General features: G+C 44.8%; 1 protein-coding gene across 3 annotated transcripts in view; it reads left to right on the forward strand.

Moving 5' to 3' along the window:
* Positions 1–20264, forward strand: part of ASTN2 (astrotactin 2) — a 1055774-nt gene that overhangs the window by 677131 nt on the left and 358379 nt on the right. For all 3 annotated transcript variants that reach the window (XM_063636815.1, XM_063636816.1, XM_055271311.2), the window contains one exon: positions 16690–16814. In XM_063636815.1, the coding sequence (XP_063492885.1) occupies positions 16690–16814 (125 nt within the window). The remainder of the gene's footprint in view (positions 1–16689; positions 16815–20264) is intronic.

Below are 20264 nucleotides of genomic sequence, written 5' to 3' on the forward strand. Positions count from 1 at the left end.
GAGAGAGAAAGAGAAGAAAGAGAGAGAGAGAGAGTGAACAAGAAAGCAATTGCTATTAGATTTTCTTCTACTGTAGCAGGTTTCTCATTTTGCAAAGCTCATTAGATGTGGCTATATGGAAAGACTTCCAAGGTGCCCCAGGGAGAGTGGGAAAGACAAAAGGGAAGAAGAAACTTTCAGAAATGTGACCCCAGTCACAAATTCACACCAGAACCAGCTGTATTTATGCCATATGTTCTGATTCCAAAGTCCATGTTGTGGCTTGATTTTAAATGTTAACATTCAAAAAAGTTCTTTCTTTCTAACTACTATAAGGAATGAAGTAACAAATGAATTGATGCTGTGTGGTCAGTTAAAATGTGGCTTTGATTATTTTCTATTTTTTGCTTTAAGAGTTTTTAAACATTATTTTTCTTTAATTTGCTGTCCAGTCTACTGAAGGCTCAGTTCTACAAACATTTTTGAATTGGATACCAAATAAGCACCCAGTACTTTGTTAGGAGCTGTAGAAGGAGAGAGAAAACACAGTTAGTGTGTTAGACTATTTGCATTGCTATAAAGAAATACCTGAGGCTGGGTAATTTCTAAAGAAAGGAGGAATAATTAGTTCATGGTTCTGCAGGCTGTACAAACGTGGCTCCAGCATCTGCTTTTGGGAAGGGCCTCAGGAAGCTTACAAGCATGTTGGAAGGTAGGGGGAGTTGGGCATATCACATAGTGAGAGTGGGAGCAAGAGAGAGAAGGGGAGGTGCCACACTCTCTTAAACAACCAGGTCTTGTGTGAACTAACTGAAAGAGAACTCACTTGTCACCAAGGCGATGGTGCTAAACCATCCATGAGGATCCACCTCCATGATACAATCACCTCCGCCAGGCTCCACCTCCAACACTGGGGATTATGTTTCCACATGGGATTTGGAGGGGATAAACATCCAAACCTCATCAGTTAGTTCCTGCCCCTGAAAAGTAGGGAAATAGACACACCATGGCAATTTCAGTGCATGCTGTGATAGGAAGAGAGATATTCAACTTATGGTTCTGGGAGCATCGCTTTTAGCTTTACCAACTCCACCAGAGGTTGTGGGTAAGTTCTGTAGTTAGGAAAGAATCAAATTTACCAGTGGCGGGCGGGAAGGGTTCCCATGATGTAAAGAAAATAACCCCAAATTAGTGACCATATGTCCAGTATTCTCATTATAGCTTTCTCATGTGGCTTGGACAAATTGTGCATGCTGTCAGGGCAGGAAGAGAAGAAAAGGGTTTCAGGTCCATTTGCATCCTTCTCATGCCTGATCACAACAAGCTTTTTGAGTGTGTGAAATTAAAATGTGCTAGAGTGGTGCATTTTACAGCAGCAATAGCTACCATTTATTGAGACCCTGGTATTTTCAGGTCTTCTGCTAAGCAATTCATTTTATGGGCTCTTTTCATCTTTACAGCAAGTATGTGAGGCAAGGATGATTATTATTTCCATTTTTCTGATGAGGAAACAAAGGCCCAGGAAAGGTGCAATGTTTTGTCCAACTAGAGCTACACAGGGGATGGGAGGTGGACCAGGATGCAAATCCAGGTGTGTGACTGCAAAGACTACTTCCAAAAAGATGAGAGAGAAGACACAAGGTGCCCATGAGAATAGGTCTTCTCATCTTGAGAACTTTCTCTTAGCCCTTCCTACTGGAGCCATTTGGGGACACTTGCATTATTGAAATAAATGACCTCAGGGCTTAAACACTCCCTAGAGATGGGAAATGACTTGCTCAAGATCACACAGCAAGTTATTGGCACAGCCTCATAAAACTTGGACATCCTGTCCAGGGCAGGACTGGGTGCATAAGGAATGATGATAACATGCACTAGGATTCAGGGAGAGTCAGTCGCCTTCACCCTTGGACTCATCTGGCAAGTGTTTTTTGTGTACCTACTGTGTGTCTGCTCTTATTCTAGACCCATGAGATACCCATGATATGAATGGAGTCCAGGCCTTGCCCTTGAGGAATGTGTAGTCAAATGGTGGTGTGAAATAGAGGATTCCTAAGATTAGAAAATACTCTGAACACTGGACTATGAAGATCCTAACTGAACTGGAAACATATTGAAAGTTACAGGGATATGGGCTTCTGCCTTTGGCTGTGATAAAGTAAGCAGCTAGACCCCTCAGGGATTGAGGGAGGCAGTCTGCATCCTGCAGTCCTGGGATTAAGGCTGGAGCTGGAGCTGGAGCAGGAGGGCTGGACTAAGAGGTGCCCCCTCATCAAGGAGCTTAACTGCCACTTTGAACCAGGGAATTATTCACTCTGGCCCTGCAGATCTGTAAGGAGGCCATCTTTAGGTTTCAATTTGTGTTTAGCTTCTGGGGCAGGGCTAATCTTCCTCTCTGAATCTCATTTATAGCATCTGGAAAACAGACATAATGATAATACTTTGTCAGAAAAATACCTAGTAATGTTGACTTTTCTCCAGCCACATCTCTAAATTTTATGTCAAGGTGTGAGGGCCTTTCACTCTCTTCCTTGAGTAGTGGAGGGGAAAGTTCTGGAAGAGGCCCTGGTGACAGCAGCTCAGCTTGTTCTCAGTGTTATGACAGGACAAGGAATCCCAGTGCTAATACACACAGGCAAAGGAGATGGAGGGCGAAGTGGCTGAGGAGAAGATAATGTTCCTCTAGCCTGCAATTTCTTTCAATTTCAGGGATTGCAATTACCAGGGCAGGAGTTAGTAACAGCCATGCCTGGAATGCTTAAGTGGGTTTGGTGCCACTGGTGGAAATTGTTTTGCATTTAGAGAGGGAAGACATGTGCTTTGTGTAACCCAGGCTTCACTCTGACTTTGTGTATGTATGGGGATATGTGGTGTGTGTGTGTGGGTGTGTGTGTGCTCATGCACACCTGTGTATAAATGAGGGTGGGCAGGAAAGAGGGAAGAAGACAAATGTGACTATGGTTGGAGAGATAGGTGGTAGAGTGGAGGCAGATGGCCCCGATTCAACTGTACATGACTCCAGGAAAGTGATTCTCACCCCCTCTGAGCCCCAGTTCCCTCACCTCTGGCAGGGAGATAATAATACCTAACTCACAAGGTTGTTCAGAGGGTTGGAAACAAAGCCTGCAGAGAACCTAACACATGATATACGTTTAACAAAGGGCATCCATCTAAGACATTCAACCAGCATCGGCATTTGCAACAAGTCAACCTTTACTTTTCAGGATTTCATTTGGGGAAAAATTAAACATTTACCAGCATATTTTTGCATAGTGTTAAGAACATGAAGTTAGATTATTCAAACCTCACCTCGTAAGTTCTGTGCATTTTTCCTCTTTTATGTCTCTGCTCCCTCACTAAAAAAAGTAGAACAAGAGTGCTTACCTTGCATGGTTGTCGTGCATGTGAAATGAGATTGTATATGCAAAGCCCTTAGAATAATGTCTAGCACATTGTAAACAATGAATAGATATTAGCTTTAAAAATGATACTTTATTCTGTGTGCTAGATATCTAGGGAAGGGAAGGAAGGATGGCAAGGGAGGCAGAGATGAATAAGGCAGTGACTAGGCCCCATGGGAGGGAGATTGCAGTACCACAGCTGAATGGATTGTCTCCCCTACATTGCCATTCAGCTAAGAGACATTCAGCAATTTATTGAATAAGCACTTCTTGAGCCCCTAGTGCATGCATCAGACACTGCGTTAGGGCTGGGTGCATAGCAGTGAATAAGACAGACGTAGTTCTTGCTCTCGAGTGCTCATGGTCCAATGAGGGAGACAGAGGGTGACTGGGAACAACAGTCCAGTGTGAAAATGCTAGCATAGCAGTGGAACAGGGGCTGCATAAACGCAAAGAAGGAACATCTAACTCCCAAATGAAAGGGGGGGCATTGACAAAGTCCTCCTAGGGAAAAAGAAAACTAAAAAAAAAGAAAAAGAACCTAGAATGTGACAGGCAGAATAATGCAAGATGGCCATGTCTCAATCCCTGGAACCCATGAATAAGTTATCAGTTATCTTACATAGAAAGGAAAACATTCAGAGTGCAGGTGGAATAGGGTTGCCAATCAGCTCCTCTTGAGATGAAGAGAGTCTCTGGATTAACCAGGTAGCCCCAATGAAATCAAAAGGATCTTTAAAGAGGAAGAGGGAGGCAGAGGACAGGATGAAGTAAGAGTGTGTGATTTGAAAAGGACTCAATTGGCCAGGCGTGTTGGCTCACTCCTGTAATCCCAACATTTTAGGAGGCTTAGGCGGGCAGATAACGAGGTCAGGAGTTTGAGACCAGCCTGACCAACACGGTGAAACCCTGTCTCTACTAAAAGATACAAAAATTGTCCGGGCATGGTGGTGCATGCCTGTAATCCCAGATACTCAGGAGGGTGAGGCAGGAGAATCACTTGAACCCAGGAGTCGGAAGTTGCAGTGAGCTGAGATGGCACCACTACACTCCAGCCTGGGTGACAGAGCGAGACTCTGTCTCAAAAAAAAAAAGGACTCAATTTGCCTTGGCTGGCTTTCAGGATTGAGGAAATGGGCCATGAGCCATATGGAAAGCCTTAAGAAGCAGGGGAAAGGCAAGGAAGTCAACTGTCCCCTAGAACCTCCAGAAAGAATCATCTCTGCTGACACCTAGATGTTAGCCCAGAATCCCATGTCAGACTTCTGACCTACAGAACTATAAAATAAATTAATGTTGTTTTGAGCCACTAACTTTGTGATGATGTTTTACAGCTGCAATAGAATGCTAATACATGGAGCTAATGACATATTTGTGTTAGAAACATCATTTCAGAAAATTGTTCTGGTTGCAATATAGTAAATGAATTGGAAGCGGCAAGGCTGAATTCAGAAAGCATAGTTAACAAGTCATTGTAGTAGTCGCTATGAGAGGGGATGGTGGCCTCAAGAATAGCTATTAGGGACTGTGTCTATACCAAACCCTGGAATCAGACTGTGGGGAGGAGGAGGGCTCTGAGGGAAACTAGTTATATAGATCCTTGCAGCATTGACCATTGAATCTGAGATGGGAAACATGTGCAGAGCACAATCGTACCTAGCAGAGTCGGTGATCTTGAGATCAGAGCCAAAGTCAAGTGCTGTGGAAACAGAAGGATCCTGTTTCCAAAGAAGGGACTCAGTGACAGCTTCCTGAAGGAGATGACACCAGGAGGTCTGTCTGGGAAGTCTACAAGAGAGCGCAGAGGAGGTTGCAAAGAAGAAACAAATACAGCCCCTGCCTGGAAGGAGTTCACAGTTCAGAGAGGGTATCAGGCAGGTAGAGAGGTCACTCTGCCTAACCCTTGAGAATGCACAAGTGGAAACAGGACTGGGTTGGAAATTAAGAATAGGGATTGGTAGTCAGTCCAATTCTGCCAAGAAAACACCTGCAAGGCCTTAAATAAGACAATTCTCTATACTGCCTCTGTTTCTTTTCCTATTAAATGGTAACAGTAATGCTTATCATTTCTGGGAGCATCAGATGTGATTAGAGTGGACCCATGGGTATGGGCCACTGGATAGGCCAGTGAAGCAACTTTGCAGCTATGGTCCTTGAAACACCCTGGACAGTAGGGGTCACAAGCTGCATTCTGCTATGGAGCAAATGGCAGTTCTGAGAGCCTCTGTCTGGGAGGTGACTTGGCCTGCTTGAAGTGCTGGGGGTTAGGCTTGGGATCTGGCCATCTTCCTGTGGGTCTCACAGTCAGCAGTTAAGCTGAGGTGGACTGACAGCTAACAGAGGCAGAAAGGAGGCCGAGGACATACGTGGCAGAACAAAGCACACTCGTCTATTTTCTAGCTGTAGTTAATGAATTCAGGCATGTGTGGAGGGCTGTGGTTCTTAGTACTGATAATATGCAAATACTGGGGAGGCAGGTCCCTGAAGTCAGCACAGGAGCATGGGCTTGACTGCTTGGGCTCAGACCTGCTCAATATATCCCATGACTCTTCTTTTACTCCCCACCACATGCAGTTGGCAATGGAGATCAGCAGCTTCTACTTCCTGACTCTCTCTCAAATCTGTGCCTCTTCTCTGTATTCTGTTGTCCACCTAATTGGTTATGTCTTGTCTGGATTACTGCAGAACCTCTTAACTGGTCTCCCTCCTTCCAGCCTTTTTTCAGTTCATCCTTTACCCTGTAGTCAGGCAGTCTTTTTGAAGCTCCTATCTGATGGTTTTGCTTTCCTGCTGAAAACCCTACAGTGGGTCTCCTTACCTTTAGAATAAAGCCCACGTTCTGTAGTATCACTTAGAAAACCCATGAGATCTGATCCCTACATGGCGTCCTCTGGCCCTATCCCATCCTTGCTTCTCACTCACTGCTTTAGCATCTTGAAACTTAGCTTATTGCAATTTCCAGAACATGCCATGTGTTATATCTGTGTCTCTTCCATATACACACACACACACACACACACACACACACACACACCCCTACCTAGAGGACTTTTGTGCATGCTGTCCTTTCTGCCTGGGCCCCACCGTCACCTCCTTTTTCTGCCCTCTCCCTTGTTAACCCCTCCCAATCTGTCAAGTCTCACCTCCTCCAGGGAGCCTTCCTGACCTCCTCAGTCTACATTAAGTTTTCCTTGTCTTCATTTCCTTTGTCCTTGAACTTTCCCAATGAAACTTAGACTTTATCCCTCTAACCTCTAACCATCCATTCTCACAGTCAAGCATTCAAAAATTATTTTGCTGCAACTCAGTATACAAAAACACTGTTGTCTTAATTTTCTACAACTGACATAATAATTGTCTCAAGTTTTCATTCCACTGATAGCAAAAACGTGTTTCTGCCCAGTGTGGTGGCTTATGCCTGAAATCTCAGCACTTTGGGAGGGCGAAGTGGGCATATTATTTGAGGTCAGGGGTTCAAGACCAGCCTGGCTCACATGGTGAAACCCTGTCTCTACTAAAAATACAATTAGCTGGGCGTGGTGGTGCACCCCTGTAATCCCAGCTACTCAGGAAGCAGGAGAATCGCTTGAACCCAGGAGATGGAGGTTCCAGTGAGCCGAGATCACACTAATGCACTCCAGCCTGGGCGACAGAGTGAGACCCCATCTCACTGGAGTGAAGTAACATGATCTCGGCTCACTACAAGCTCTGCCTCCTGGGTTCACGCCATTCTCCTGCCTCAGCCTCGGCCCCCTGAGTAGCGGGGACTACAGGCGTCTGCCACCACGCCTGGCTAATTTTTTTTGCATTTTTAGTAGAGGCGGGGTTTCACCATGTTAGCTAGGATGGTCTCGATCTCCTGACCTCAAGATCTGCCTGCCTCGGCCTCCCAAAGTGCTGGGATTACAGGCGTAAGCCACCACGCCCGGCCAAGTATTTCCATTTTTTTATTAAGGATACAAAACATTTTCTCTAGGGTAAACGTTTAGTCCACTCAAAGTTGAACTCTCTACCAGTCTTGCCTCAGTTGCATTCTCCCCACCAGCCTGGAGCCCTTACCAAACAGTCTCCCCTACCCCTTGACTTGGCCTCAGAGAAAGCAGAGGTTGGTGAGGGAAGGTCTCTCTGGTACAAATGTGCTCTTGTGGATCCTTGCTGGTATTTGCTATGTGATTTTTTGTTTGAGCTTGGCTCTGGGCGCTAGCACTGGCATCCACTGAGGTATGGATGGTCTTTTGGATAGTTTTTTGAGAGAAGCAATGTGTTGGAACCCACAGCCAATGTCCAACGTCATTAGGTCTCAACACTCTGAAGCCCCCTTTGTTCTAATGTTCTAATCTCAGCCTCATTTACCATCCCTGCCACCATGGGAGCAAAGGACTTATGCCAAGAAGTCTTTTTATTTTTAATTTTATATTTTTAATTGACATATAACAATTGTACATATTTATGGGGCCAGGAAGTCTTGACAGTTTTATTCCCTTTACCCTGTGTATGCAGAACTTGGCGTGGGTGGCTCCATATTCAAGTCTCTTCTTCACTTACTGCTACCGTCTCCCAGGAGCTCCTGTTGGCTTGTTGAACGAGGGGCTTGCAAACTTCCCAGACTATATCCTGAGTCTAGGGGAGCAAACCTAATCACCCCTGCTCACCTGTCTCAAGATTCTTAAATATTTTAAGCATTTATTGACACTACTCTTGTACTTGGGGTGAATGAGGGGTGGTTTGACTTCCAAAAGGCCAGGAGGAGAGTCATTGAGGCACTCCCATCTGAACTCTCAGCCACTTGACTTTCCTCTTCAACAATTCCTTGCAGCACCAGTGGCAGAAAAAAAGAGCGTACTATTTCCTTTTCTTATCTAGTGGGTACAACTGTGAGGCCATCACCTGCCCAATCTGTATATTAAAATAAAACATAATGATCTGAGTCAGCAGGTCTGTCTTTTGATAGAGAAGGGAGCTTCACCCTCAGCACAGGCTGGGTTTTGAAACTATTGTCCAGCTTGAAACACTGCAAAGTCAACTTTGAGAGGCAAAGCTCACATAGGATTTCTGGAGAATGAAAAACATTTTAACATTTTCAAAACAATGATTTCTTGCACACATGTGCATACATACATAGGAGGCATTTGTACACATGTGTGTCTCCTATCAGCCTGTGAGTAACTGGAGGACAGAGAATGTCATTTTTATTGTTGTATTCCTAATGCCTGACAAATAACAGTAAATATTTGTTGAATGAATGAATGAATGAATGAATGGCTAAATGAAAGAATCACTAAATATTGAGCGCTTGACCAGAGAACTTAAACTATGATGCATAATTAAGAAGTAGAGCATATGAGAACAGTTTCTAACTGCTGCTTAAGAGGGCAGAGCTTCAGGGTGGGCTGGTACCAACCAACCAGTGTTAGCGTCAGTTTATCACTACCAGACCCTATAGGAGTCTCTGGCACCTGCAGAACAGCTACAACACCTAGCCCAGCACCTCCCAGCCTGAGGTTCAGACAAACATTTTGTACCAGCCCATTCCTCTCAGTTCCAGAGAAGGACAGTGGCTTCTGCACATCACACAGCCAGCCAATGACAGAGCCAAGATGAGAACATAGGTCTCCCAACTGCTTGTTCTCAGAGGACACCAAATCTTAGCCAAAGTCATCCTGTCACTTGGCATAAAGACTCAGTTGAGTCAGAGAGGAGGGATGGGGCACAGTGTACACCAGGGAATATGTCCTCATCAGCTTTGGGATTTTAAGGCAACCTTTTTTGAGGCTTCTGGGCAGTGTAGGAAGAAGAGCCAGAGAACCAGGCAAGGAGAGCGGGCCCCTCCCTGCAAACTCAGTAGCTCCCAAGCCAAGGCTCCTAGCTCTCCCTCAAGTAAGAAAAGACTGCAGACAGTGCTGGCTGGCTCTGAGGTGATTTACCTTCCTGAAATACCTCAATTTAAATGCTAATTTCCCTAGAACTGAGGGGTGATGGCTCTTGCACGCTGGTTGCTATGTATTAATGTACCCAAACCACACGTATTCTTAAAAGGGGGCGGCAGGCAGCAAAGACCTGAGGAAGGGTAGGACAGAGTGGCAGAGGAGTCCAGCTTCCCTTGTTTGTCTTTGCTGTCAGCATGGCTGATCTGAAGGAAGCTAGACACAGTGCATCCTCAGTGGAAATGCTTTGTAGGATTTCTGTCATTTAGAGGTCATATGCAGGTAGCCTGGGAGGGTAAAGAGAACTTCCTCTTCTATTACGCATGGTTCAACAAATGCTCAGGGGCATATACAGTGAGCTAGGCACTGTGCTGGGCCCTCTGAGATCCTTGGAGAGATTCAGAATCTAGTATGGGATTCAGGAAAATTAGCTAGCATTAAAAATAAGTTTACGGCCGGGCGCGGTGGTTCACGCTTGTAATCCCAGCACTTTGGGAGGCCGACACGGGCAGATCCCGAGGTCAGGAGATCGAGACCATCCTGGCTAACACAGTGGAACTCCATCTCTACTAAAAAAAATCCAAAAAATTAGCAGAGAGTGGTGGTGGGCGCCTGTAGTCCCAGCTACTCGGGAGGCTGAGGCAGAAGAATGGCATGAACCTAGGAGGCGGAGCTTGCAGTGAGCCGAGATCGCGCCACTGCACTCCAGCCTGAGACTCCGTCTCAAAAAAATAAATAAGTAAAACAAAATAACTTTACGTAAATCCTCCTCTTCATACATTGAAGCTGAACTCATTATCCCCATTTCACAGATGAAGTCACTAAGGATCATAAAATTTGAAGTGATACTCCTGAAGGTCACACAGTTAGAATTTGTATCCATGTGTGTGTGTATGAGTTCTAAGCCCATGCTCTTTCTATCACTAGATCCCAAGGCCACATCTGGAATCTATTTACAAACAAGATGCATGAAATTAAAGTGATAGAAAAGATGTATTTCAACTGGGGAAAACTGGAATGGTATTATGGAAATGATGGTGTTTGAATGGGGCCTTTTGCTGCCCACTGGCATTGTTCATTTTAGAACGTGCCTGCACCACTACCTCTACCTGAATGCACATATGCACACCAAGAATGGGAGGTTCAACCAACCCCTTTCTTAGGGAGATCATCTTTTCTCAACCAGTCCCCACTCACTTAGTGGCCCCTGGCCCCTCTGTCCAAGCTCCATGGGAGCCAGAGTATGTATGCACTTAGGAATTTAGGGTAAGAAAGTAGGGTTTTGAAGCTTCTTATGGAATATTAGACACAAATCCTCAATATGCTTTAGATCCTGAAGCATTCTGAGACTCTATGGCAAAACATCAGAAAGAGCTTCATCAATAGATGTAGGTCATGCACATATTACCGTTGTCTCTGGGTTTTCTTCCTTCACTGCTTCAACAAATGCTCATGGTGCACCTACTTTTTCTCAGTTTTACTCAGGTACTCAGTTTGCGCTGCTGGGCCCTGAGGAGGCAGCAGTACATTGGACAGGCATAGATTGGGGCTGCATGGAACTCACAGTCTTGTGGGAAAGACAGGTGTCCAGCAAGGTCTCCCATGAGCACATGTATCGTTAGAAATGATAAAGCCCTTCATAGAGGAAAACAACAAGATACTGTAAGGGTGTGTAATGGAAGAACTGATTCCAGCGAGAGTTCTTAAAGGCAGAGGAATAGTGGATGGTCTGAATGATGAGTAGGAGTTGTTCAGGTGCAGAGGGAGGGCAAATTCCAGAGAGAGGGCAAATTCTAAGTGGGTCCTTGTGTAGGATGGGAGCATGCCCCAGAAAAGGAACTTAAGGACAGTCAGAGCAGGAGGAAAATACTGGCCCAGGGGGCTGTGGCTCAAACAATAAGGCAGCAGGAGTAAGTAGGCAGGGTCTAGATTATGAGGGATCTTGTAGACCTCAATGCAACATTGATTTTCTCCTGGTCTTCATGAATGGAGGCATCTCCTCTGATTTTCCACTGCTGTATCCCTAGCACCCAAAACAGTTCCTGAAAAAGGGTAGAGCTCCAATAAGTGTTTGTGAAATGAAGGAGATCTCTCACTGCCAGAGTCCCCAGGGCCCAAGATCTACCATTTTAGAATCGATGAATTGTTTCCCTAGAATGTCGACTGAGATTGAACTGTTTTTATAGATAAATTTGGCAGATGCTTGTCTGTGTGTTTGTGTGTGTGTCTGTGTGTGTATAAGTGAATGCTGTGTTTCAAGTAGCGGCAGAGCCACTGTTTGTTTAAACAAGCATCTCTCAAAAATGCCTTCTTGAAAGCACACTCCACTGTGGTGGTGAATAACAGAACTGCCTGGTCTCATCTCTAAATGAGTCAAGCTATCCCAGGGGTCAAGAGCACAGGCTTGGGATCGATTCACTGAGCATGTACTTACTGCGTGCTGGGCTCTCAGCTGGAAGCTAGGGGTGTTAGAATGTGGCCTCTTGGCCACTGCCACTTTCTAACCGTGGACCTCAGTTGGACAAGTTCCTTAACCTCTCTGAACATGTTTCTTCATCTATAAAATGGGAATAATGATAGTACTTGTCTCACAGAGTTCTTATGAGGTTAAAATGGCATAGACACTCCTTTATCTGTTTTAATTTGAATTGTTTTGGGGGTACAAGTGGTTTTTGATTAGATAGATAAGTTCTTTAGTGGTGATTTCTGAGATTTTAGGGCACCCATCATCTGAACAGTAGACAGTGTACCCAATAAGTAGTCTTTTTTTTTTTTTTTTCTGAGATGGAGTCTCGGTGCAATCTCAGCTCACTGCAACCTCCGCTTCCCGGGTTCAAATGATTCTCATGCCTCAGCCTCCCAAGTAACTGGGATTACAGATGGGCACCACCATGCCCAGCTAATTTGTGTATTTTTAGTAGAGATGGGGTTTCACCATGTTGGCCAAGTTGGTCTTGAACTCCTGACCTCAGGTGATCTTTCTGCCTCAACCTCCCAAAGTGCTGGGATTATAGGCATGAGCCACTGCTCCTGGCCCCAATATGTAGTCTTTTATCACTCCTCTTCTGACCTTCCCCGGCCAAGTCCTCAAAGCTCATTATATCACTCTTATGCCTTTGTATCCTTATAGCTTAGTTCTCAGTTATAAGTGAGAACATACAACCTTTGGTTTTCCATTCCTGTATGCTACTATATCTTCACACACTACCTTGAGTATAGGAGATGGTCAACAAATGCAATCAATAAATCTCAGTAAATATTATCATTATTGCTAGGGTTAGTTACCTAGCAGCTTTTACTACAAACACACACACACATGTTGGCACATGAACTACAGCGTAACTGATGAGCAACAGATATAATCAATAAATAAATATTGTCCATTAGTTCTGTCTTCCTATTATACAAATTAGTTGTGTGGTAGTTTTTACTACACACGCACACACACACACCAGCGCTGAGAATCTGAATTATTCCTGAGCACCTGAGTTTAAGCCAGCACCCTGCCAGCTCCCTGGTCTCCTCTCCCAGGTGGGTGGATTCTGCAGCTGCTGTCTGGGCTTCCATCTGAGGTTCTCAGCCCAGCGGAACTTTCCCAGCAGCTACTCTCTCATCCGTGTTTTGCCTCCCGAAACAGCTGATCGATGCAAAGGCCCCGGGCGCCCTCTGCTGGCAGAGGGCTTGCAGGATTTGTGGCCATCGCCCAGGCGGTTGCAAAGGGACCCAGTACCTGAGAGACCATGCCGTTGCTGGGTTGTTCATTAGGGCTTCATCTTCGCCTACCTGCCACCCTCCTTCCCAGCCTTCCATATTGGCTGGCTAACTCTCACCCTTCCATCTTCTCTCTCTTTCTGCATTTCTCCAAGTCCCCCTCTACTTTCTGGAAGCTCAGAAAGGAAAACCTTCCTCCGAGAAGGGGTGTCCTGAGCCAGGCCTCTGCCTCCTGAGTTTGCACACTCTACTTCCTTGCATTGTCCCGTTGGGGCCAGATTTCCGTGCAGAGCTAAGAGTGACTTGACAGGAAGGCAGAAGGATTGGAAGAGAGGGACATGCAGATAGAGAAGGTGGCATTACCTTCCCTCCTCTGCAATTGTAAGAACATTTCTAGAGATTTGAAATGGAGACCCTTGGGTGGTAAAGTGAAAAATGATAGATTTGCCTTCAGATTTCATTTCCCAAATGCATCCAGTACGTAAGTCCATGGAAAATCCACTTCCTTGTCGGTTAAACGGGGAATATATGCCTATCTTGTGGCATTTGCATGAGGCTTGAAGAGGTCACATAGAGAACAGAGCCGGGGCATGTGGTGAATAGCTAACTCTCCCCTCTCTTGTAGGAGCAGCAAGGTCCTCCTCTTGGCTGCATCCTATCTGGGCTCAGCACACACCCAGGCACTATGGCCCTTCCAGCTTTACAGCCTGTGTGTGTCACAGGCAGGTCCTTTAGCACCCTGTACCCAGGCAATGATGAGGAGTGCTAGGATGTCTTTTGAAGACATCTACCATGACCTGTTAGACAAACAAAGACTCTATGCCAGGCATACAATAAATATTAACCCTTCTATATTCAACTGTCTGAATGAATGCTTAGGGAAAGGCAAGCTGAGAAATAACACCACAATCTGGTCATTTTTCAGTACATAATAAAGTATAAAATATACTCGACTTAAGCATTTAGTTTGCTTTTAAACCTCATAGAATTCTGGAAAATTTAAATACCAGATTGAATCAACTTTAAAACTTAACTCATGGTTGAAAGCAATATATTACTCGATTTTGATCTGGGGCCAAACCACCTGGGATCTCCCACTTCCCAGCCTTGTGGCTTTAGGTAGTTACATAACTTCTTCGTGCTTCAGCTTTTCAATGCCTAAATGGGGAATGTAAATGACACCTACTTCACAGAGTTGGGTGAAGAGTAAGTACTGCTAATTGTGTCTGGTGCATAGTAGGTGCTCAGTAAAAGGCTATTGTTATTGTAGCCATTCTACTAAGGCCAGCTGAATAGCTGTTATGATCCCCATTTTACAGAACAGAACCTTGAGATTTGGTTGGTTTGCTCCAGATTACACAGCTAGGATGCAGTGTAGGCAGAACTGGAGCCCAGTCCTCATAGGCTCTTCCCAGCTTCCAAGGCTGAGCTACCTCCTCACCCTTAGCCTCTCCTGCCCAGAGTGAAAACAAGTGCTGGGGATCTCGTAGGGAAGAGACCTTGTGCAGCAGCACCCAGCACATGCAGAATTCCTGATAGCAGCCCCCACTGATTGTTCTGCATGGCCATTTTTGTGTTTTCCCCACTAGGCTGGGAAGATCCAGAGGACAAGGAGAAACATCAATCTGTCTCTGTGTTCTTAGCACCACCCAGCACAGAATTCCACCCAAGTATGTGTTCAGTGCATGCTGGTTGACTGACTAGAGCATGGACTACCCCTCCATCCTGCTACATCTTTCAGGGAAAAATCTATCACCAGAGGCCACTTCACAAGGGAGGCATGAGGACATTTAGTCCTGGCTAGGGTTACATGCTATGTGGTGGTACTTCCATCTACCAGAAGTCTGTCTTTTTAAATTCATATTGCTGTTCCACACTCCCAGATTTGCAGACAAAGACTGACCATCTAGGTAGAACCCATTATCACAGGCACACACAGACATAACCAAGGATGACTCCACAGACAACCATGGCACACCCACACACAGCAGCATGCTTAAATGGCAAGTGCGGGCCTTAAAACTCACCATCATGCACATGCATGCCTGGGCAGACAGTCTTAGGCTCAGCCAGACCTGGGTTCGTATCCCAGCTCCGCCACCTGTTAACACCAAATCTCATGCTACTTATCTGCAACTTAAAGATAATAATATCTATCTTTTGGGATTGCTGTGAAGATTAAGTGATAAAATGTATGTGAAGTATTTAGCTAGATCCTAGCAAATTATAAAGATTCAATGAATAATACAGATGACAAAGACAATAATGATAATGATGGTAATGCTGGTGGTATTGAAGATGGTGATAATGTCACATCCTCTGAACTCAGAAATGAAGAAAGTGTTCATTAAATGGATTAATTGATGATGAGCTTCAAAGGTGCCTGGAGTGGGGTGCAGAGACATTGAGCAGACGGGAAGGTGACCCAAGCCACTCAACACTTTTACAGCTGCTTTTGAACTGTCTGAGATACAGGCTTCAAAGGCATTGTTTTGGCATCACATATTTTTGTTTTCGTGCTTCTGATTTTCATTTCGAGGTTGACCATTCCATGTGTCAAAATGAAGTAATAAACATCCTCCTCCCTTTGTTCTTCTCCTCCCCCTTCTCTTCTCTCCTCCTCCTCTCCAGACTATAATTCATATCTTTAATGCTGGGAATTTCTGAATGTAAAGGGACCTCAGAAGTCATATTTAATATGGAAAAGCCCTGGATACCATCCGTGTCAATCGGCTGTCAAGTTTTCTACTTGCACACCCTCAGTAACAGGAAGCTCACCACCTCTCTTGGCAGGCTGTTAATTTTTAGGCAGGTCTATTGTCTAGTAGAATGAAACCTGCCTCCCTCTGCTGCGCTGTTACTACCATCCTCTCAGAACTTTGTCCACAGTTCAGTTCTCTGGGGCCATTCAGAGGTCTGTCTTCTGTTCCCTGAGACTGGCCTGCAGGAAAAGGTTAGAGGAAACTAAAGAAGTTAGAGCAAGGGAAAGAGCACCAACCTGGAGTCAGAAGACATGGGTTTGAGTCTAACCTATCAGGTTGTGATTCAGCAAGTCATTCCCTTTCTCTAGGCCTCAGTTTCCCCATCTGTAAAAGGAAAATTTGAGCCAAAAAAAAAAAAAGTCTCTTAGGGCCCTTCCATTTTAACAAACATCTATTTTTCCAAGGTTTTTTTTTTTTTTCTTTTTTTTTTTTTCCAGCCTAGTCTTGCCCCCTTTTTCTTCAAACGCTACACACTATTCTCAGTTCTCACATCCTGGTTCAACATTGCCACTGCTTATGCCAGGGGACATTTAGCAGCCACATATACGGTTTATAGAGCATCAGAGAGTATCTTAAATAATTGGTAGGTTTTTCCCATTAAGTGCTTACAACAGCCCTTAGATCTGAGTCTCACTTTACAGACAAGGAAGCTGAAGTTCTGAGAGGAACAGTAGCATGCTTGAGATCATACAGCCAAGTAAGCAGTGGGGCTAAATTTGAACCCCAGCCTGCCTGATTCAGGAACCTGTAGTTAGCACCATGTTCTCAGAGCTGGGATTCAGGAAACCAGAGGCATCACAGCAAAGCCAACCCACCATGAGTCTTTATTCTGACTACAGCATCCCGCCTCCTTGCCCTGCAGTCCCAGCCTCCACTTCCTCGATTTGGCAGTCTCTCTGCTCCTCTCCACAGGGAAAACAACTTCATCAAGGACTTTCCCCAGCTGGCCGATGGGCTGTTGGTGATCCCGCTGCCGGTGGAGGAGCAGTGCCGGGGGGTCCTCTCCGAGCCCCTTCCGGACCTCCAACTGCTCACTGGTAAGACACATGTGCCAGACCCTTCCCAGGTTCCCCGACCACACACCTAGTCTCCACACCTAGTGCCTATCAGTCTTCAGCAGATCCCAGATGGGCTCTGTCAAGCCTCCTCCTTCATGAGGAAGGGGATGGGAAGGAACTTAGCCTTTCTTGGGCTCCTGCTATTGGCTGTGCAGAACCAGGGACTTCCCTGAGACCCCACACTTGGGACTGCAGTCATCTTTGAGAGGGGGTTCCTCTGTGAGAACAGGAACAATTTTTCTCAGTGAGAGTTTTGCCTCTGTGAATGAGTCTCAAAACACTTTTCATTCTCATTGACAATTTTCTGGTATTTTTCCACTTTTAATATTTTGTTTTCTTGGTTCATTTTAAGTCATTCTAAAGTAAAAGAAGTGGACTCTCCAACCAGGAACCCCTCCTACTTGAAAGCACTCGAGTTACACAGCTTGTTTTTGTACGTGGGCACTGTGCCATCTGTGGGGTGGGTATTATTTTACCATTTGATAGATTAGGAAGCTATACTTAGAGAGGTAGAAGGGACCAGTCCAAAGTCACACAGCATATCTGCCAGGCTAAAACCTGGTTGCTGTAACACCAAGTCTTTTGCCGTTTCCACTCCACTTTGCCGCTCCCCTACCCCTGCAACCACTTCTCTCCCCACTGGGAAGTTGCCTTTTGCAAGCTTTCCTGAGACTCCACATTTTCTGTCCAACCCCAGGATGCTCTTTCCTCTTTTTCTGCTCCCAGTTCCTCTCCTACCCTTTTCTTAAGAAATTTCCTAAGATGTGAGTTTCCCGACTCTGCCTTTGTGATACTGTGGTTGTGTGCCTTATCCACTGCCCAGGGAGAATAGTCACGGGGGAATTGTCATGGGGAAGGATAATAGAGCTCTCTCACTGAGAGGGGAATTGTTCCCCAGGGAAGACCCCACAATCTCACAGACCTAGGTTTAAATCTCTGTCTGACCTCCCCATCACTTGCAAGCTCTGGGAAACCTCAAAAGAGTCATCTAGCCCCTGTGAGCCTTTCCTGTAAAACAGCATAGATGGAGGAGAGAACCCACACGTGCTTAAGGGGTCCTGGGGGCCAGGCACTTTTTATGTGTTAAACCATGTAACCTTGCAAGGCCATTATTGTCCCCTTTAAACTTGTTAGCAAGGTCATGAACTCCTTCAAGGCCATGTGGCTAGTCTATAGTCATGTCAAGATTTAAACAAAGTCGGTCTTGACTCCAAAGCTGATGGCATATCCACTATCTTACATCACCCCGACCTGTGCTATTTCAAAGAGGGACCCAGATGTAGATCAAATCAAATGATGGATGTAAAAGACACCTTGTAAAATGTTACAAAAAATTTCTATGCCTTCCTTAATTTTCATTTTTTTAAGCTCATAAAATTTCAGAGCTGACATGGACTGTAAAAGGTGTCTAGTCTAATCTTCCTTACTAATGAGGAACTAAGTCTATAATATCCTTCCTGAGTGGTTATCCCTCTTTGGATACCCCCAGTGATTGGGAGTTTACTACCTCCTAAAGCAGACATGTCCACAGTCTGTGAGGAGGTGCTGTGCTTTAATGGAAAGACCCCTGAACCTGTCATTGATCCTGGTATGTCCTTGGACAGTTTCCCTCTCTGAGCCTCAGTTTCTTCCTCTAAAATATAGGGTATGGGCCGGGCACAGTGGCTCATGCCTGTAATCCCCACAATTCAGGAGTCCGAGGCAGGTCGATCACCTGAGGTCAGGAGTTTGAGACCAGCCTGGCCAATGTGATGAAACCCTGCCTCTACTAAAGATACAAAAAATTAGCCAGGGGTGGTTGTGGGCGCCAGTAATCCCAACTACTCAGGAGGCTGAGGCAGGAGAATCGCTTGAACCCAGGAGGCGGAGGTTGCAGTGAGCTGAGATCTTGCCACTGCACTCCAGCATGGGCAAAAAGAGCGAAACTCTGTCTCAAAAACAAAAGAAAACCAAACACAATAACAAAAAAATAGGTATGATAATTATTTTTTAGGATTCTAATGAGAAATAAAGATCATGTATATAAAATGCTTGGCACACTGTGGGTATCCATTAGTGGTTCAAATTGTTATGATTCTTTGTTTTGACTCAAGGATCTTTGGAGATTTCCTAATAAAGGGAACTGTTGCATTTCAAAAGATTTATTATTATTATTATTATTATTATTACCAGGAAATATTCCTCCCTCCATCACATAGCTTCATTCCAACCATAATCCCCAGATGGGGAGCTGGGATGGGGAGGGCAAGGTGAGAGTAAGCAACAGAGTAACCCAGGGATGAGCTTATGGTTAGGAACAGAGTGAGAGTTAGGCAGCCAGTGGATAGGCATTTATTGAAAGGCTACTACAAGCCAGGCTCTCTTCTAGACTCTGTAGAAGAGGAGGAATATAGACCACGACCTTGACCTCAAAAAGCTGACATCCATTCCAGTGGAGAAGCTTTTATTTCAGGCTTGAATCCAGGAATGAGCATGGATGGAAGGAAGTGAAGGATGGAATGAGAAGATGGTTTTATAAATTACTTGATAATCAGAAGGAGTTTTTAAATTTGTTTTGTTTTTATGTTTGGACATCACGCCACCAAGTGAAAGAGCTGCCTCTCAACAGCCTGCATCATCCTGCCTCCCTCTGTTGGAGATAGGCCTTGGCTGCCAATGCCCCCAGCAAGTCTGCCTTGAACATGAATGAGCAGTAATGGAAGGAGCAGAGACTGCCTTGTCCCTGGTGTCTGAATCTTCTTGTGCAGACATTTTCTCTGCCTTTAGTCAAAAATACAGCCCTCCCCTTCCTCCCTCCACACAATCTCCTTTTCTCCCTAGCCTCTGCAAAGGAAGGACAAGAGAGGCAGGGCAGATAAACAAAGAGGATGTATTTATAACAAACAACCTCACTCCAGTGGACGTATCTTTGGGGATCATGAATATTTTACTTTAAAATGAAAGCCTCTAAAAAACTATTTTATTCCTGAAAAGGCTAAGGAGGATAAGGAGGAAAAAAAAAAGTTGACAGTAATGGACAACTTTAATACTGCAGTAATGTCCAGGAAGAAATCATTTGTTCCAATGAGATTCTCATTTTAATCTTGATATCAAATATCTCTTTAAGTGCCTACTCACCAGGGGACAAGAGAAAAGGATAGAAAATGCGCCTGCCATTTGCAGAGGCACAAGAAAGCATGGATACATAAAAACAGTAACAGTAACTGCTGATGTGACTAGCATCTTTTTAATGTATTTTTGTTCAGCTTATAAAAAAGAGAGTTTGCAAAGCTTAGGGTAGAAAATTTAGAAAATAGAGGTGAATATAAATCAGAAAACAAGAATTTTTCATGTACCACCTCCCAAAGTTAATCATTTGCTAACACTTTGTTGTGTCTTTTCTGTTTTTATTTCTTGTTTACACCGGTGTTTCCTGAAATTTATTCTATA

The sequence above is a fragment of the Symphalangus syndactylus genome, chromosome 3 (genome assembly GCF_028878055.3).
Source record: "Symphalangus syndactylus isolate Jambi chromosome 3, NHGRI_mSymSyn1-v2.1_pri, whole genome shotgun sequence".
Lineage (NCBI taxonomy): Eukaryota > Metazoa > Chordata > Mammalia > Primates > Hylobatidae > Symphalangus > Symphalangus syndactylus.